Source organism: Piliocolobus tephrosceles, chromosome 4 (assembly GCF_002776525.5).
Source record: "Piliocolobus tephrosceles isolate RC106 chromosome 4, ASM277652v3, whole genome shotgun sequence".
Taxonomy (NCBI): Eukaryota; Metazoa; Chordata; class Mammalia; order Primates; family Cercopithecidae; genus Piliocolobus; species Piliocolobus tephrosceles.
In genome coordinates this window covers 78,868,663-78,888,325 of record NC_045437.1, presented here as the reverse complement: position 1 = coordinate 78,888,325, position 19,663 = coordinate 78,868,663, and the positions used below count along the sequence as shown (strand labels likewise).

Genomic DNA, 19,663 nt, shown 5'->3' with positions numbered 1-19,663 from the left:
TGAAAGCAGTGTATGTAATTGGCTTTCCCTTTTTGTTATTTGTTATTTTAGAAAGCTCAAAATCTTTCCTTAGCTTGTGTTATCTATTAAAACTATCTTTTCCCATCCATCATTTAGTTATTATTCACTTGCTTTGATGGTTATAGTATATGTAGGTATTATTAGCATATTAGAATGTATGTATACAAACCACCTGAAATAGTTTTGGAATTCAGATTGGACAGAGGGAAGTACTACTGCATTAATATACTGAAGAAAATAACATCAGCTTACAAAAAAATGTAACTGGCACAAATACTTGATATACTTTGGTATTAACTCTATTTATTGACCAACTCTTTAACTAAAAAATACAGGCTGCAAATGTAATATGGAGAATTTTGCAGCTGACATGGGAGAGAACCAGAGAAAATGACAAGTGAGATGAGAAACTGAAGGGAGTAGAAAGTGGGAAGAAAATAATGTGCAATAACTGCATGGTAGAATTATGTATACACAGCAATGATTGTACAAAAAATTAGATAAAACAAATAGCATCTTTCTGACGTAGCATATAATCCTTCCTAAGGACTCAAAACATACACAGGTAAGTGTAGCAGCGGAGCCTGTGTTCCATTTCCCCCCTCGGTCCAGTGCCTGCCTCCGGTCCCCACCCCCAACCCCCAGGCTTCTCCACCTGCTCCAAGCTGTTGCTTTACTGTGTACCCGCCATTAACGTCTTTCTCAAAAACTGGAAATAAGAATATAAACATTCCTCAGACTTGAAGTCTGGGGACTAAGATGTTTATTAAAAATTAATAATTGATGGTAGGTAATTATCAAAATGAAATGTGCTAAGATGAATAATATTAAAATTAATTATTTAATATTTTAAATGGTATTTTATTTTTATATTGATAAGCTGTTCCTTTTTAAGAAATAGTAATTCCAGGGATCAATGAAATGCTGGGAGATTCTTTAAAAGAAGGCCTTTGTATACATTCAAAGCATGTGCTGAGTCAAAAGTGTAACTTTGATGGTAAAAAGCTAAGCAATAGTCTGCGCAACCAGATGTACACTTAACAAAGAACATTAACCAGCCTCTTGTTTTTATTATGTAGTGAAATAAACTTCAACTTAAAGACATAAAACCCAAGTATACCAGCATCCTGGTTATTTATAAAAAATATATCCTGTTTAGCTATATATCTTAAACTCTCATTAAAATGGGATAAAATATCTTAGAAATTAATACAATAGGAGTCCAATAATAAATCAGCTCCCATTTTATTTAGATTAAACACTTAATGAGCAGTTAGTGGTCAGAAATTTTTAGAAAGTAAAAGTTGGATGAGAAAGCACTGTTATACCAATGCCTAAACAGCATCCAATATGCGTTTAGGACTTTCCACAAACACTCCAAGGTGTAAAGCCAAAAAAAGTTTTAAGCAAAATAAGATACTGGCCAGGCGTGGTGGCTCACACCTGTAATCCCAGCATTTTGGGAGGCTGAGGTGGGTGGATCATGTGAGGTCAGGAGTTGGAGACCAGCGTGACCAATATGGTGAAACCCTATCTCTATTAAAAATACAAAAAGTAGCTGGTGTGGTGGTGGGCACCTATAATCTCAGCTACTTGGGAGGCTGAGGCAGGAGAATCGCTTGAACTGGGAGGCGGTTGCAGTGAGCCGAGATCGCACCACTGCACTCTAGCCCGGGCAATAAGAGCGAAACACCGTCTCAGAAAAGAAAAAAAAAAAGAAAAGAAAAGAAAAATAAATTACTTAGTGAAAGACAGAAAGAAGTTTCATATGCCTTTTTTCTTTTTTTTGAGACAGAGTCTCACTCTTTCATCCAGGCTGGAGTGCAGTGGCACAATCTCTGCTCACTGCAATCTCTCCTTCCCAGGGGCATTCAAGTGATTCTCCTGCCTCAGCCTCCCAAGTACCTGAGATTACAGGCACCCACCACCACGCCTGGCTAATTTTTGTATTTTTAGTAGAGACAGGGTTTCCCGATGTGGGCCGGGCTGGTCTCGAACTCCCGACCTCAAGTGATCTACCCACCTTGGCCTCCCAAGGTGCTGGGATTAAAATTACAGGTGTAAGCCACCGTGACTGGCCTGTATGCCTTTTATTTAAAGGTGAGATTTCTGGTAAAAATTAGTTACAACCAAATAACCTTTTTTTTTTTTTTTTAAGAGATGGGGTCTTGCTATGTTACCCAGGCTGGCCTCAAACTCCTAGGCTCAAGCAATCCTCCTACCTCGGCCACCTGAGTAGCTGCGATTGCAGGTATGAGCCACCATGCCTGGCCGTTCTTCATATATTTCTTAATGTAGGGAAAGTCTAAGAAACAAACAAAATTCACTAAAATGTGCTTTTGTTTCCCCAAACAGGAAAAGCACAATGGAGTATGAATGACAGTAAACATTTCTGAATGGATAAAAAAAAAGAATATCGGCTGAGCACGATGGCTCATGCCTATAATCCCAGCACTTTGGGAGGCCAAGGCGGGCAGATCACTTGAGGTCAAGAATTCAACACCAGCCAGGCTAATGGGGAGAAACCTTTTCTCTACTAAAAATACACGCATGGTGGCGCATGACTATAATTGCAGCTACTTGGAAAGTTGAGGCACAAGAATCACTTGAACCCGGGAGGCGAGGGTTGCAGTGATCCGAGATCATGTCACTGCACTCCAGCCTGGGTGACAGAGCGAAACTCCGTCTGGAAAAACAAAAACAAAAAAAAAAAACCAAATATGGAAAGTACCCTGAACATGTATGGTACCCATAGCATCAACATTTAATAAACACTAAAAGTCACAATGCATGTACAGACAGACAATCTAAAAATAATTGCTAGTAGAGACAGAGACAAACAGAACTGTCATTACTACTCTAAGATACCAAAGTAAGGATATAACAAAGACAGTATATTTCACACTCCTAAGACAATAAAGTGTGGCAGGATCACTGAATACTGCTAAAACACAGGACGGTTTCTACAAAAAGCCTGCAAGGTAGATACATTCATTGTGCTGCCATAAACCTGCTTATTAATATCCCCAGCTAATACCTAGAAACTCAGATTCAATAAATTAGCAGCAAATTACCGAGAAAACAATCACATGATAACTGCAGTCCCATTTAAATAAAGCTCCACCATGAAAGAAGCCTGCAAAGGAAGCTGGCAGTGATTCTGAAGAAGCAGCAGCAATGCATAAAGGCTTCTTAATTTTCTCGTCATTTAAGAATTAAACTGCTTCCAGTTCACACAGATCTTACCAGGTGCACTAAATTGATGTCATTATGAGCCATCAGGAAATACCCACCGAGACCTATACCAACACTGAGAAGTTTTGTTAAACAGCTGTGTGTTTTAATTGATTTGTATTATTTAACATAGAAACAGTTAAAAGTCAGTTATCGGATGTTGTGTAAAAGAGATGCCTAAAGACTCCAGGGAGACTGAGTTCAGAAGAAAGCCAATCACTGGAACTTCACTTGAGCACTTAAGATTATTACTAGAGGAAGCACAATTAAATCATCAGTTTATCAGCCATCATTATAAATCACCAGGCAACATATCAAGCTTCATTATTTAAGAATCCTTAACCAGTGACTTCCTGCATCACTGAGAGTCAAAAGCAATCTATTCACCAAAAGGTACCTAAGGAGTTATGATTTTTTGTTGTGTTTTAATTTTTTTTTACCCTGAGAAATTTATCATGGAAACATAATGAAACCCACTAAAATTAATTATCATGTTTTTGCATGTTTTAGGCATGCCAAAGTCTTCAAAAGGAAACTCAGTGGTATTTGGGACATGCAAAATGTGTGCTGCACAGGCTTCTTCTATTCCACTCTGTACAAACATTTAAACTTACTCTTACATAGTATTAAGTACAAACATTTAAACTTACTCTTACATAGTATTAAATACTTGCATGGTAGGATCAAATGAGGAAAATAATCAATGAGTTTCTTCCCACTGTTATCCATCCAACCCCATTCATTCACTTGTACTCTCCTTTCCCAGACATATGGAATCAGAAAATAAAGAACCTCCAAAGTCTTGGTTTCCAAATGTAAGCACACAGTTCAAGTGTTAAAAACAATATATTTAAAAGGAGATAAGATACAGACTGAGTTTCATATACAACTCTCTCCCCTCAGAGCAGGGAAGGAAAGCAGGGGCTTGGAGAGAGGCAATTTTGAAAAGGCCATTTCCCAAGAGGGGCATGTGTATGTGCACGTGCTCATGTGTGTGCATATATATATGCGTACAAAATGACACAACACAATAGAATCTCTTGTGGTTTGGAAATTTGAGAATAGAGAGGATATAGTTTTAGTACACGGTAGGTTTCATGAAGAAAAGTCCCTTCCATCATCATCACTATATTTAGGCAGCTGTAAAACAGGAGGGGCAGCCAGACTTTTCTGAGCATAGAAGGACTGGAGACAGCCACCTGATGTTTCCGCAGCCCTGATGCGGTAGCAAAAAAGAGTGAGGTCCAACTTATTCATTAGACAGAGTAGGCACAGTGCCTGGGGTCTACAATACCTTTAGGAATCCATGAAAATAATTTAATTGCTTTTTTAAAAATAAAATAATAAACTTGTAGGTCAAAGAAAGTATTTTAATATATAGTATGAATAGTCATCTAATAATACAGCTATAAAATATAATTTTAATACCTTTTTATGGAGGAAGGAGTCTGTGAAGGTAATTGTGTCTAAGGTCCACAAAAGTCAGGATGTGGTCCTAGAAAGCAAAGATTTGATGAGAGAGATAGCGAGGGTGAGAGAGAGAAGGAGAAAGAGGCAGCACAGAACTGAACAGAGCCCCTGGGGTAGATATTATTAGTTAAGGTCCAGAAGTTTAGTATCAATTTCAGGGTGGAAAGGGGGGATCCTAAATTCGGCATAGTTTAATCTTCAATGGCTGAGAAAAATCACTGAAATAACTATGTTTACCTGGAAAAAAATCAACAATGATTATGATTATAATACATAATATATTTACTATACTTTATGTGCTAGGCAATGTACTATACTTTATGTGCTAGTCTTCCCATATGCTCTGTGTAGATGCTACTGTTACCTCTAATGGAAAACCAGACTAAGACACGGAATCTTTGTAATTTAACCAAGATCATGCAGCTAGTAAGTGGTGGCATACAGAGTCAAATCCACTCTCTCTGGCTCCAACACCCAGATAAAGGCACTACCATTTCCCAAAGGAACCAGTTCTCCTTGGCTGACTCCAACAAGTCTGGGCAGGAATTGCTCAACATGCATGTGCAACCACTTGTCATACCACTAAACAAGGAAGCCATCAAAGCCACATGGGTTGTATCAAAATGACTCAAGAGCCGACATCTTTGGCCAGACTTCCACTGGCTAAAGATGAGGTAAACTGAACATCAATAAAGATAACCACTACTATGAACTGACACATACAAAACATTTATATCTGTGAGTCCATAAAGACAAATTTTTTTAAGTTCTTGGATATCTTGGGAGGATACTAGAGAACCAACTCATTATCTTGAAAGCTAGCTCACAAAGGGAAAGAATCAAGCATTTATCCTGCCCTTCCTAATCAAAGCATACCTCAGGTAAGTAAGATGGAGACAGAAACTTTGTCATTATAGAAGTAGTCCAACTAATAAATAATGAATGACAGAATTAGAACATCACCATCTTGCAACCACTAATGAATTAATGGGTCTAAGCAATAATCATCAACGGCAGTAAAACAGCACAAAAAAGAGTGATAACCAAACATAAGGTCCTCCCTGATGGCATACTCAGAAACAACCATGAAGTATTCTTGCCAAAAAATCGAACCTGAATTTGATCAAGCCTCAAGATCTAACTACGAGTTTATGAAAAAATACAGGGAGGAACATACTAAAAACCACAGAAATACAATTTGAAAAAAAAAATCAAGACTGCAAAACACTACAGAACAAACAACCTGTTTCTTCCACAAAAAATTACCAGGAAAAAAAAAAAATGGAGGAATGAGAATCTATAAGATTCCAAAAGTCTTAAGATATGTTAACTATTTTAATGTGTAAACCTTATTTTGGATCCTGATAAAAACAAACTATAAAAAAAAGAACTTGGGAAATTTAAACATTAATTGCTTATTTAATGATATTAAGAAATTATTAATAATTTTATTTGTGATAATCGAGTTGTGGTTATGTTTTTTTGAGTCCTTACCTTTTTAAATTAAATATTTTATTTTGAGATAATTGTTGATTCATGTTTAATTGTAAGAAATTATATAAAGAGATGAGGTACAGTGATTCATGCCTGTAATCCCATCACTCTGAAAGGCCAAGGCAGGAGGATCACTTGAGGCCAGGAGCTCGATACCAGCCTGGGGAACACAGTGAGATTCCCCATCTCCACTTTAAAAATTTTAAAAATGATACAAAAGGATATCTCATATCCTTTATCCAGTTTCCCCCAATGGTAACATCTTGTAAGACTATAGTACAAGATTACAAACAAGATACTGACACTGACTCAGTGAAGATCCAGAACATGTTCACTGCCAGAAGATTCCCTCATGTTTTCTTTAATAGCCACAGCCATTTCCTTCCCATTCACACTCCCTATTACCTGACAACCACAAATCTGTTCTTCAGTCCATGATTTTGTCATTTCAAAAGCATTACAGAAATGGTATCAAACACTCTGCAACTTCTGGGATTGCCTTTTTGCACTCAGCATAATTATTTGAAGATTCATCTGGGTTGCTGAGTGTTATCAATGATTGGTTCCTTTTTATTGCTGAGTAGTATTCCATGGTAATGGTATGCTATTCTCTGTTTAACCATCTACCCACTGAAGACACCTGGGTTTTTTTTTTTTCCATTTTGAGCTATTATAAATAAAACTGATATGAACATTCATGTAGAACCCTTATCTTTTAAAGATACTTAAATATGTAGGGATGAAATAAAATGATGCTAGGAATTACTTCAAAAAAGTTCCTAATTGGATGAGATATGGAAAAAAACAAATTCTTCATCAGCTAATAAGCACCTTATACAATAATCTCTACTTTTGTATGTGTTTAAAATTTTCCATAATATAAAATTCAAAAAAGAATCCAGTAAGAAAAAATTACTCATCTGACTACTATACACCCCCGCACATAAACACACATATCTTAAAGTAAAACTGAAGGTACCCTTTTTTATCTTGTGACTTTAGGCCACGCCAAGATCAAAGGAATTCTTTTCTTAAAACATAGAGCCAACACCTTCCAGTGATCATTATTGTAACACTCACTATAACAATTAAGGCAAATCCAACCTAAGTATCTGTTAACTTTCTTTCAGAAGTTTTTTTATTAAGCTACAGGGTTGACATAATAGGTAGTCTGTAATATTGGACAAAAGCAGGTAAGTAATCACCATAATCAAATGTATGAGATTTATGAGTGGCTTGTCTTCAAAAGAGAGGGTTTACATCTGACATGAATAGGTCCTTATCATCAAGACAAATGCTGAAAGAACAGAAGTGTGATTACTAAAGATGAAGAACAACAAACTATATGAGCACAATCAGGCCTGAAAATGAAGTGTAATGCATTTTATATTATGCAAAGGCTGCTTTTGTTTTTAAGCCACTCTGGAGGACAGCATATTATTATCATGTTCAGTCTGCAAGCTAATGATTCCTTAGTATAATTCTGCAAAAACGGTGTCTACTATTCAACACCACCAATATTCTATCAGCCCATTCTTCCTCAGTGCTGTATCATCTTCTTCCCTTCCATCTCATTGAGGACACCTTGTTTTTTCTTCGTATGTGGTACTGAAAAATGAAGACCCATTCTCCCAAAGATCTCAAGCAAAGAAGAAGACACAAATACCAACCCATTAACCAATCTGGGATTAAAAGCCAAGATCTCCAAAGGAAATATTCATGATGATTTTCAAATGCCAAGTAGTGCAATGGCTACAAATAAGTTTCCCTTACTTGATCTGTAATGCCTTGACATGCACTGTGATGAGCAATTTTAAAGCTTAAATAAACATTGTTATTGGAAGTAGGATATCTGTTCACAGATCAAATCCTAGGATCACCTAAGTTTTATAGTTGTGTTGTAGTATGGTTATATCAAATATCCCTCCTATTAAGTGAGACCCAGCCTTGGTGTTAGAAATAGTAATGCTTGTTGTGATAGGATTTGATCTGTAATACCATACTATGATAGGGAGGAAAAAGATGGTACACTAATAGGCTATCTGTGTGACAGTGAAATAACTATAAAATGAAGGACATTAGTCAATTCTATTAAAAGCAATCTATATACAGATTGGTTCAGTGGTGAGTTTAATAACAATGTAAGAGTTCTATCAATAAAAAGAAATCTATGGCAACATTGTATCAAAATCTTGTTCTTATGTCATGGGTCAGAACCAAGACACATGGAATTAAAATATAAAATATCATAGATCACTAGAAATTGTGTTATATACAGGCCTGCATTGAGGAGATTAATTATCTGCTAGAGACAGAAAAGGAAAATGGTAAGAATTGGATTCAAGAGTATAAAGGAATTGAGAAAGAACTGATAAATGGGTGTAAAGTTAAATACACATATATTTTTGAACACTTTTTTCCTCTATCTTTTGCCATATTTCTTGACTCTTACAACCAAACATTTCCTGGGTTTTGTGGATAAGGACTCTACAACACAAATTTTTGTGCAGCTTGTGGCCATTGACAAGACACTAGAAGCTGGAACTCTTAGCACTCATCTTGATATACTTAAAGGTTAATCTAAAATAGTTTGCATAAAATAAAATGTTCTTGCCAAATCTTTAGGGTTGGTTTTCTCATATTTCACATTATCCTTCTTCATAGCAACCACCAATGCCTGGTCTACAGATTTGGATTTCAGAGGGGCCATTTTTGTCAGCTGAGGTGGTTTCAGAGAAAGGAATGTATGAGAGGACAGGTAGTAAGAGGTAATGCATACAGAAAAATGAGGGAAGGCATTAGATCTAGAAAAGATCACAAGAACAAATGGCACAAGAGCAGTATAGAGAGATGAGTAACCATGTTTGGCAAGAGCTGTGTAGAGTGGAGGAGTAGAAGATAAACTTAGAAGAGCAGGTTGGAACCAGGGAGCGGCAACCTCTGATGCCCAGGCAAAGCATTTAGACCACATCCCATAGGCCCTCAGAAAACTACTGCAGGTTAGAGCACAGGTAAGATAAGTACAGCAGTGGTTAAAAAGATGTGACTACAGGTAACGGGCAGAGAGGAAAGGAGCAGAAGACCACAGATAAGAAGAGGCTTTACTAATTGTTCCCCGTGAGGTCAGAGGGCTTGATCTAGGAGGGTGATAGTGGGAACAGAAAAGATTAATTTGAGAGGCAGTGTGAAAGATACAAATACTTAAAGGTAGTTTTGTCCTCAATTAAAACCTAGACAACGGTCATTGTTAAAGAATTACTTACGAGATGCTAAGGATTCTCATGTTGATTGGGAGGTAAACTGTCATTATGATCAAACATATAAGAGGGCATAAAAATTCTAATAACCGATAAAGTCATTTTTAAAGGAAGCTTTCACTACACTCAACAGAATCTTGGAAAAAATAAGATTTTTGATATAAGGAAAAATTATTTTTAAGGAGATTATGACTGGTTGCAAGGTGATGAGTATTTTTTAATTTCCAAAATAATTAACTACTGATTAACTAATGACTTACATGATTGACAAATCTATTTTCTCTACTTTTGCAAATCTACTTTCTCTACTTTTGCAAATCACTATTGCAACCATATTATTAATCAAAAGCTCTTCTTTTTTGCAAATGTATCTATGAGTAAAACTGTAAAGCAGTATAGATTACAGAAGGCACATCACGTATTTCTTGGTGTATAAGCCAACCTAGTTTCTCTGTTCATTTGCTTAATACATTTTTATTGAGCACATACTACATGATAAGTACTGTGCTGGTGCTGCATGTGCAATGAAGTATGAAAGAGACATGATCTGCCTATGTGAGAGCTCACAGTACAGACAGTCCCAGACTTAGGATGGTCCAGCTTAACAATTTTTAGACTTTATCATGGTGCAAAAGTGATACACCTTCAAGATAAGGCATTTTGATACCTATACAACCATTCTGTTTTCCACTTTCAGTAAAGTATTCACCAAATTGCATGGAGCTATTCAATATTTTATTATAAAATAGGCTTTGTGTTAGATGATTTTGTTCAACTGTAGGCTAATGTAAATGTCCTGAGCACATTTAAGGTAGGTTAGGCTAAGCTATGATGTTTAGTAGGTTAGGTGTATTAAATGCATTTTCTACTTAAGATATTTTCAACTTACAATGGGTTTATCAGGATGTATACCCATTGTAAGTCAAGGAGGATCCGTATAGTGGAAAAAACAGACATCAATTTTTTTTAAATCATCCTAATATGTCATTTAAAATTGGAATAAGCATCCTAAAGGATAATTATAGGACACTCTGAGAGCTTATAATAGGGTGGCTAAACCAAGACTGGGTCTGGGAAGGTGTTTTTAAAGAAACTGTCTTTGAGGTGAAATATATAAAGATATAGAGGAGTGAAATAGGGAAAAGAGTTGGGGAGAGGGAACTAGAAGAAAAGATGAGCAGAGGGAAAGAATACAATAAAATGCATACAATAAAATGACAATACTCTCCGACCTGTTGTGTAATAGTGTCCCATGGTCCCTGTAGCAGTCGCGTCTTATAGCACTCATGAACTCCTTCCCATATGTCCTTCAGAGTTAAAGGTCTCCCATCTGTGAAAGTGCATGGTAAAGATTGAGTTAGTAATTCATGTGACACAATGGTTCTTGGTGTCAATCTAAAACTCTTGGAAGAATATCATGACTTTTAGAAAGATCTTCAGTGCACATGCTATTTATATATCAAGAGAGTGCTATATGAATTACTATTTTCTTCCTGAGGGAAATTTAAACATTCAAGCATCTCAGCTTTGTATCCATCTAGCATTTAAATTATCTGCCCATTCATTGCCTCTAGGAATTTTACAAAATAAATAAAATCCAAATGTGTTTTAGAGAGAACTGACAGATACAAGCACAGGCAAAGGAACAGACAAACAGATTCCCATATTCACAAAGGTGCACTATGAATACTTTGAATCCTTCCTACTTCCTCTAGTCCTTAAAACAAAGAAGCCATACCCATGCATCTTTCACATTCTCATGGAGTATCTATAATGTCCAAATCACTCCATCAGGTACCATGGAGAATAGAGATAAGAAAAACACACAATTTCTCCTAACAAGGAGCCTATCATCTACTGAGGAAACTGTGACAAGTATATTATAGTAGAGTGGTCTCTGCCTGAAGAAGACTGAAGTTCACTGATGGTTTAAGGAAGAGAGATATTAATACTTGGTGTACATGGCAGGCAGAGAAAGGGACTCTTGGGGTGGGAAGGGACAGTAGAACAGGGTTGGCATGAACAGGGCAGTAAAAGCTTTATTGAACAATAATGCTCTTTTTCTTTGTTTCAATTATCCATCTGTATCCACCCAAACAATGTATTTTACAAAGACCACTATGGCACTTACATTATACACAAGGTAAGTAAAGTGGAAAAATAGGTATCTAAGTTCTGAAAAGAAAGCAGAAAGAAGAAGTCACCTAAAGATTTCAAACCATACACTGCTGGAAAGAAAGTATCTTAATGCTAGAATCCGGTATAACTTGCTCCATTCAGAGCTATAAGGCCCTCAAGACTCAGGGGTGTGCTCTTTTGGGCTAATGGAGGATATCACTTAAAGATATTTCACATAGCAATATGCTGAATATTTAGACCAAAGAAGTATTTGGTCATCAAGGGCAACAAAGCATAATGGAAATAATCTACTCAAGAGCTCCAAAAATCACTGTATTAAGACTTTCTAGTAAAAGTTTAGAAATGTATGGTGTTGGGGGAAAAAACACTAGATTTGGAATGTGGACTAAGTTTAAATCCTGGTGTTGGCACTTACTCTCTATGTGAGTGCAAATTATTTTGCTTTTAACTTTACCTGCAAAATGAGAAAAATGATCCTTTCTGAGTATTGTTCTTTTGAGGCTTACATTAGTGAATGCACCCAGGACTGTGTTAGGTGCACAATAAGAGCTCAATAAATATTAGGAATCTCCTCCCAGCCCTCACACAATCATTCTAGTAATTCTCAAACCTAAAAGATTCATTTCTAGACTGTTATTTCTTATAATTTTCCCATGTTGCTATACGATGCATATCATCTTTGATATAGTACTAAACTAACATCATAAGCAGGACATTTCTCATGTTTGACCTAAGAAGTTGAACTTTTCCTCAACCTTTATTTTCAATAAATAGCAATAGAATATTTTGATACATTTTCAATAAGTATCTTCATCTTGGCATTTATCTGGCGGCGGGAGACCATTATCTTGTGATAAATAGTTTTATTCCATTGACATTTCCATGTCTGTAAAATGAACAAGATTTATTCATCCAATTAACATTTGAATGTCATGTTTAGCTACAAGTTAAAAACAAGCTGCCTTCAGTATCTGTGTTATATTGTTTTCTGAACACATTTACAGAGTAGGGCCAAACTCTACTCTTAAGCACTATGCACCTTCGAAATATGCACATGCCATGCATGCATATGTGTGTGTGTGTCTGTGTGCACGCACGCATGTGTGTGTATTGGTGTGGGAAGAGGCAAATAAGATCTTAAGTACTTTAGTGTCAAATAGTAAACTAATCAAATTATAGAATGATATGCTTTTAAAATAATTTTTACATGTCAACGTTAGAAGAAATCAAATGCCTGTAGTAGGATAATAAAATGTTAGAGCTAGTATAACCACTAATTTTATAAATAGGGCAGCCAAGGTCTTAGGAAATACATATCTGCCAAAAGTATGCAGCCGATTCATGACTGAACTGAAGTCTGAATCCAGATCTCAGGACTCACCAGTGCTCTTCCTGCTGGTCCACGCTGCCTCTGAGGGCCGAGGCTTGCAAATGCTTTATAAATATTTGTATTTATAAAGTGCTTTATAAATATAAATGATAAATGATGAAAAAATGCCTTCCTTAACTTTATTTCCACTAACATAAAGGTTTACAGGCCTAGAGAAGAATGCTGGGTTTCATATCTTCATATCTGGTAATCAGTAATGATTTGAATTTTATTCCTTAAAGTATTTCAGGCAACAATGTAAGTACGGAGTAAATGGTTTGGATACAAGTTAATTTTAGAAGTAGGTGTTTTATATAATTGGGCACCTACTAAACGCCAGGCATCTGTGCCAAGCCTTTGCGATACATCAGTGAGCAAAACAATCATCCTTGTTTTCATGGAGGTTACATTCTGCCTTGGGGCGTGTGTGTGTGTGTGTGTGTGTGTGTGTGTGTGTGTGAGAGAGAGAGAGAGAGAGTGAGATAATAAACAATAAACACAATAAACAAGTAAACTGTATATTATCTTAGGAGGTGATACATACTATGGTGAAAAGGAAAAGTAGAGCAGGCTAAGAAGTGCCAGCCAAAGGTGGATTTGCAATTTTAGACTTCAGTGAGAAAGTAACTGTGTGCAAAAAATGGGAGGCACAGCATTCCAGGGAGAGGCACCAACCAGTGGAAAGACCACCAGGGCTGGGTAGGGGATCACTAGCACCACATGAATATCACTAACATTCGTCACTTACAGACAATGACTTAAAAAAAACACACATAACTTTATCCAGATATATTTCACATACATACAATTCACCCATGTTAAGTGTACAATTCAATTATATTCATAGAGTTGTACAATCATCACCTCAATTAATTTCAGAACATTTTCATCACCTTAAAAAAAAACAATAACAAAAACAGATGGGCACAGTGGCTCACGCCTGTAATCTCAGCACTTTGGGAGGCCCAGGTGAGAGGATTGCTTAAAGCCAGAAGTTTGAGAGCAGCCTGGGCAACAAAGTGAGGCTCCATCTTTACAAAAATGTGGCTATATAGGGAAGGCAGAGACAAGAGGCCAGGAAAGTATTTACTCAGTGGAGTCCTTTAGCTGCAATCCCAATGAGGCCTGGCAAAGCTCTATTTCTTTTTCTTCAGAAAAAGCGCTATTTTCTTCTCACCCCCACTTTCTAAACCAACTTGAGTGCTTTTCTGATTGTTGTAACCAGAGCTTTGTTTGAAAAGCAGACTCTTCAAATAAGGAAACTGATAGAAAAATTGGTAACATAACGGCACAAGTCTGTTATACAACCACAATGATATAACTGCTTGAGATGGCTTAGTCGTGACCTCCATGAATACCCTCTCCAAACCATGGTCTCCAACTTCCAAAATCTAACCCCCTTAAAAAAACTAAGGAAGGTCAATAAGTAATTGTAATACCATTGTTAAAATATCTGCCTCTTCTAGGCCCATAATGGCTATCTCAAGGGCTACTGCAAAGTCTCTTTAGCACCTCTCTGTGTTTGGCACCCCCTGCTGGTGGCATGCTAGGCCTGGTGGGACTACATGTATTTAAAACAAGCATATCAAGTCTTAAATATTCAAAAGACCACTGTTCCTCAAAATAGTCACCTAGGGAGGTTACCTTACCATTCAGCAAATTCAGCCAATATTTATTCCAACAATGCTGTAATTCTGTCAATGGAACTGCCTTTGAACTTTTGAACTGCCTTCAGAGCCAGACAAGTAACTAATTACTTACTAGTCCCAAATAGGTTTAAATCAAAGGAAAAAATTATACTTATTTTATTCCATATATTTAGTTCCAAATGATTTTGTTGTCTGCAAACAAATTCACCTTTAATGGGCAACCATCTTCCAACTTTTAGCCACAAAGACTGGAAGAAGTTTCAAAACCAGCAGTTTCCAAAATACGTTGAGTAATCAGAGTATGGTTGGCAAAAGTATATAATTTTGCTTTTCCTCTGTAACTCTGCACATCTCTCCAGTTTCTGCTGACCACTTACACTGTAAAAGGTCTGGGTAAATATAGCTTTGTCTCTATGACAACAATGACCTAATGAGGTATGATGCGGTTTCTGTTCCCTAAGCCTTCATCACTGGTTTGCCTAATCACAGTTTACACCTTCATCATCAAAGACATACAAAAGTTAGTTTCTGAGATATTTCATACAAAAACAAAAAGATCTAACTTGATAAGCAATATGTTCAAAATCCTGGCATACATTATTGATATCTAAAATGCTTTCAAATACGATCGTGACTCTATTTCGAAAGCAAAATGGATACTTGAGAAATCCCACTGAAACAATTAAACTAGGATATTTCTATACGTATAAAGAACTACATCATATAAACAAAGCAAAACCTGAAGAATATTGTACATATCCACTTATTTATGAAAACTGAAGACTCGAGACTTAAAATATGGACATAAATACTTGGTTAAGTACATAAAACACATTATTATGTGCCTGCATGTTCAATTCAGAGTATCTTCAATCAGAAACTTTAACCCATGTTAAGAGAGTCTATTTTTTTGCATCTGGCCTCAGTCAGAGGAGACATAAGCTTACTCAATCAACAACCCCTTCGTTTCAGATCCAAGATACTTGATCGCACCAATTTTAACATGCTTAGAAATTTCATTAATCACATTGAGGCTGAGTAGCTCAGTAAAATCCCTTGAATACTTGAAAAAGAAGTAGAAGCCAAAATAATTTCAGTAGTAACCTACATAGTGAGCATGGTAAACTGAGATCATTTATATAACAAGTGTTTAGTGAGTGCCTACTATGTGCCTATATCACTTGGAATGATAATACACATTTAAGCTAATGGAATGTCCTGTCAGTAATCTAAAATGTCAATGACAAAAGAAGAAGAGACATTAGGTGAAAAATAGAATAATTAAAAAGTACAATCTTTAGCAACTGCCAGTAGCATTTAACATTTTCATATAAAATCTCTCAATTGAATAATAACCCACATGTCAAGTAATCTATATATTACTCAAAATGTGCAGCTTTCTAAATTAAATTTCTCAGGGCTATTAGTTTTCATGAAGCCAATAACAGCATGAGATATTTCACCAGCACTATCTAACTCTAGTGCAAGCATGCTGGAGCCACCTTTATCCTTATTGTGCATGGTTTCACCAAAATTTTTTAACTCCTAAAATGAAGACTAGAGAGAGTATAAATAATTCAGAGTAAGTTTAAGAATAATGTTCTGAATGTGGCCACTAGAAATAAAAAGGAAAGAGTGAATTTTTCACAACGAAAGATGTCATTATTCAATATATTGTCTTCAACAGAGCTTTGAAAGATATAAAAATTCATGTCATACTCCACAGTAAGGCAGAGATGAAGCTCCACCAAAGGAGAAAATTCATTTTTGCTTCAGTGAGAAAATTATATTGTGATACGAAATGAGTGCAATTGTTCATGTACATTCATATCAGCTACTATGATGGCTAATTCTGTAACTTTTATTTATTCCTTTAAGCATTTTAGGACTTTGTATCTTTATCGATCTCAAGAAATCTAAATGAAATTCCCAAAATATGAACTATGGCAACTTCCTTTTGTTTGCATATAACATCAATTAATTAATTTAACCTATATGATTCTTAAATTTCAGTTATTTGAATGAAAGTGTCATGCAGTGAAAATGGGCTTAAGTTTTCAGTTTAAGTCCCAGCTCTATAGTTTTCTATGTACCCTTGAATAAATAATTTAACCCCTCTGAGCAGTTTTTGTCTTCACATGAGCATAATAACAGTTCCTACCATCTAATTTTAGTGTGAAGATCTAGATATATAATTTGGCTACCATGATTGAAAGGCCCTAGGTGTCAAGCCCCATTTCCAATATAAGCTCAGAATCCTCAAAACTCTGAAATCAGTATTATTGCTAACTCAATTTTTTTTTCAGGTGATGAAAGAAAGGAAATGGCAAAGTAAATAACTTGCCCAAGGTCATAAGGTTAGTCAGCAGCAGAGCTACGAATCAGAACCAAAGTTTTCTGACTCTAGACCATGCACTTTTCACCACTACATTACATGTGTTTCTGTGGACAGGAGTTCTTTGTAAAGTGTAAAGTTATACATGCATATTAGTTGTATTGTTCTTGTTGCTACTATTACTGGTGGTCCCCATCAACACTGCCTAACCTATGAGTACATGGAATTTTTCCTTTCATGGTTTTCTTCCCAAGCCTGGCTCACCCTTTCCCCTATCACTCATGGACAAATCCCATGTCCAGCCAAGGCCTCTCTTGATCAACACAGCTCAAGGTAATCCCAAGCCCTGGTGCCTTTTACCTCTCTTATGGTCCTTAACATATTCTACTTGTTATAGTGAATTTCAGACCTATCTTGTTTCCCTCACTAGACTGTAATCTCCTCGATGGTATTATCCATCTCGATTTCCTTTATTTATCTCAGCATTTCAGAAACATATTCATGCCTTATGTATAAATATTTTCAAATGAATGAACAGATGAAAGTTCAACATTATTTCTAGAGTAATTAGCACATTCTAAGAATGGCTGAATGATCATAATAAAATTGATTAAATGTTTTACATTTATACTTTTAAAAACCCTCATACTCAATAAATCCATAGCATTAAGCAGATGCAGCTATAGCAGATATGTGATTTCTCAGTATCCAAACACACTACCAATTTGAGAGATAAATTCCAAAATAAGAAGGAAGCAGAGCCCCGTTTCTACCACTAAAGCTAAAGGGAGGCAGATATTCCCTTGCCTTGTCATTCTACCACCTTCAGTTGACTCTATGACCTACCCTTCAATAAGCCTTTTCCTGCTTATCAAATTATTTGCAACCAGGGATACACATCTAATATAGCAAAAATACATGGTTTAAAAGTCTTGCTTAATACATATTTTCAAAATTATTAGCTTAAAATGCTATATATTTGTCTAGCAATCTTGAATAGAAATAATAAATGTTAACATGTTTTTTAATTACACGAGAAAGTTTATGTGTGTTACAATCTATTTTTATGAACATATGCCCAACAGCACAAAAAGGAGCAATTGTGAATCATCTTAAACTGTCCACACATAGTGTTAAGAAACATGGAACAGTGCAGCACACCAACATGGCACAAGTATACATATGTAACAAATCTGCATGTTATGCACATGTACCCTAGAACTTAAAGTATAATAATAATTAAAAAAAAAAAGAAACATGGAATAATGCAAGTGATGTTATACCCTTCCATTTAAATTAAGTGAATCACTTAACCTATTAGAAGTACATATAAGACCATTTTGATGAACCTCTGAATAAGAAAATGGTCCCAAGGGAAGCAACATTGGGTCCACAAGATACCTCAGACATCAGCCCTGTGATACCACTATTGATCCAGAAATCTAAGAACCATACTACCAGCTGGATATCTACAGCCTGAGGTCTCCTGGTTCTAAAGCAGATGACACTCTATTTTCTTTTCTTTTTTTTTTTCCCCTAAGACAAGAGTCTCACTCTGTCACTGCAGTGGTGTGATCTCGGCTCACTGCAACCTCCGCCTCCTGGGTTCAAGCCATTTTCCACCTCAGCCTCCCAAGTAGCTGGGATTACAGGCATGCGCTACCACGCCCAGCTAATTCTATTTTATTTTTGGTAGCTATGGGGTTTCACCATGTTAGCCAGGCTGGTCTCGAACTCTTGACCTCAGGTGATCCACCCGCCTTGGCCTCCAAAAGTGTTGGGATTACAGGCGTGAGCCACCGCACCTTGCCGACACGCTATTTTCAATCCTATCCAAAGTATTCTGAGGTTTTGATTCCAAACTCTTGAGATTAATACTCAGCAATTTGTACTCCTGGCTTTCCTCAAACATTATCCCCACATTATGGACTATTACTACTATATTACTCTATACCAGAACTTTGAATACCCTTCTTCCACCATCCAACCTGCTCTCCTTCTCGTGGAATGCAGTCTCTGCCTTCTCAAAACAGCACCTAACATATAGACTTGAACACTGCTTTGATGACTTTGAAGGAACAGAGAAACAATACATGAGTTACAAGTTAGGCAGTGATTTGTTTCAGCATATTTTAAAGAGAGGCTAATGAAATTTGTGTTGTGCACACAGTAGGCACTTATGTATATTTTAATAGGTATTTCAAACAGGGCTCATTTTGCCAATAGTAAGCAAAGATAAGTTTTTTCCATATGGCACAAACATTCACCTAAGAAAGCTAAAATACAATCTCTTACAGGTTAATAAAATTAATGTACTTACCTTGCTATTTTTCTCTCCCAAGCCTCTGGGTCCATCTAAAATCTCTTGCCTTTTGTATATGTGGCTAAGCAATACTCTGCTTAGAATAAACCTTTTGGCTAATTAGCTGTCTCTGCAGTTTTACTTCCCATTTCTTTAGCACCTGTCCAGTACATTTTTCAAAACAGGGCTTGATTTTTCAATGAGATTCTATTGCTATCATATATTCTAACCCAGCATGTGACTTATATCCTAATTCCCCATAATGTTTCAAATATTTACATGGTTCAATAAATAATTCTCACTAGATTTCCTCTATTATTTGGACTATTCAGTTTAAATATATTTGTATTAAATAATTTTTCATTATTTTTAAAAATAACTTTCACTGTTTGC

At 36.2% G+C, this 19,663-nt stretch overlaps 1 protein-coding gene across 5 annotated transcripts in view; it reads right to left on the bottom strand.

Moving 5' to 3' along the window:
• The window catches only part of ATG10 (autophagy related 10), a 284,072-nt gene that overhangs the window by 70,076 nt on the left and 194,333 nt on the right, over positions 1–19,663 (bottom strand). For all 5 annotated transcript variants that reach the window (XM_023214977.1, XM_023214976.1, XM_023214980.1 and 2 more), the window contains exon 5: positions 10,709–10,806. In XM_023214977.1, coding sequence (XP_023070745.1) covers positions 10,709–10,806 — 98 coding nt within the window. The remainder of the gene's footprint in view (positions 1–10,708; positions 10,807–19,663) is intronic.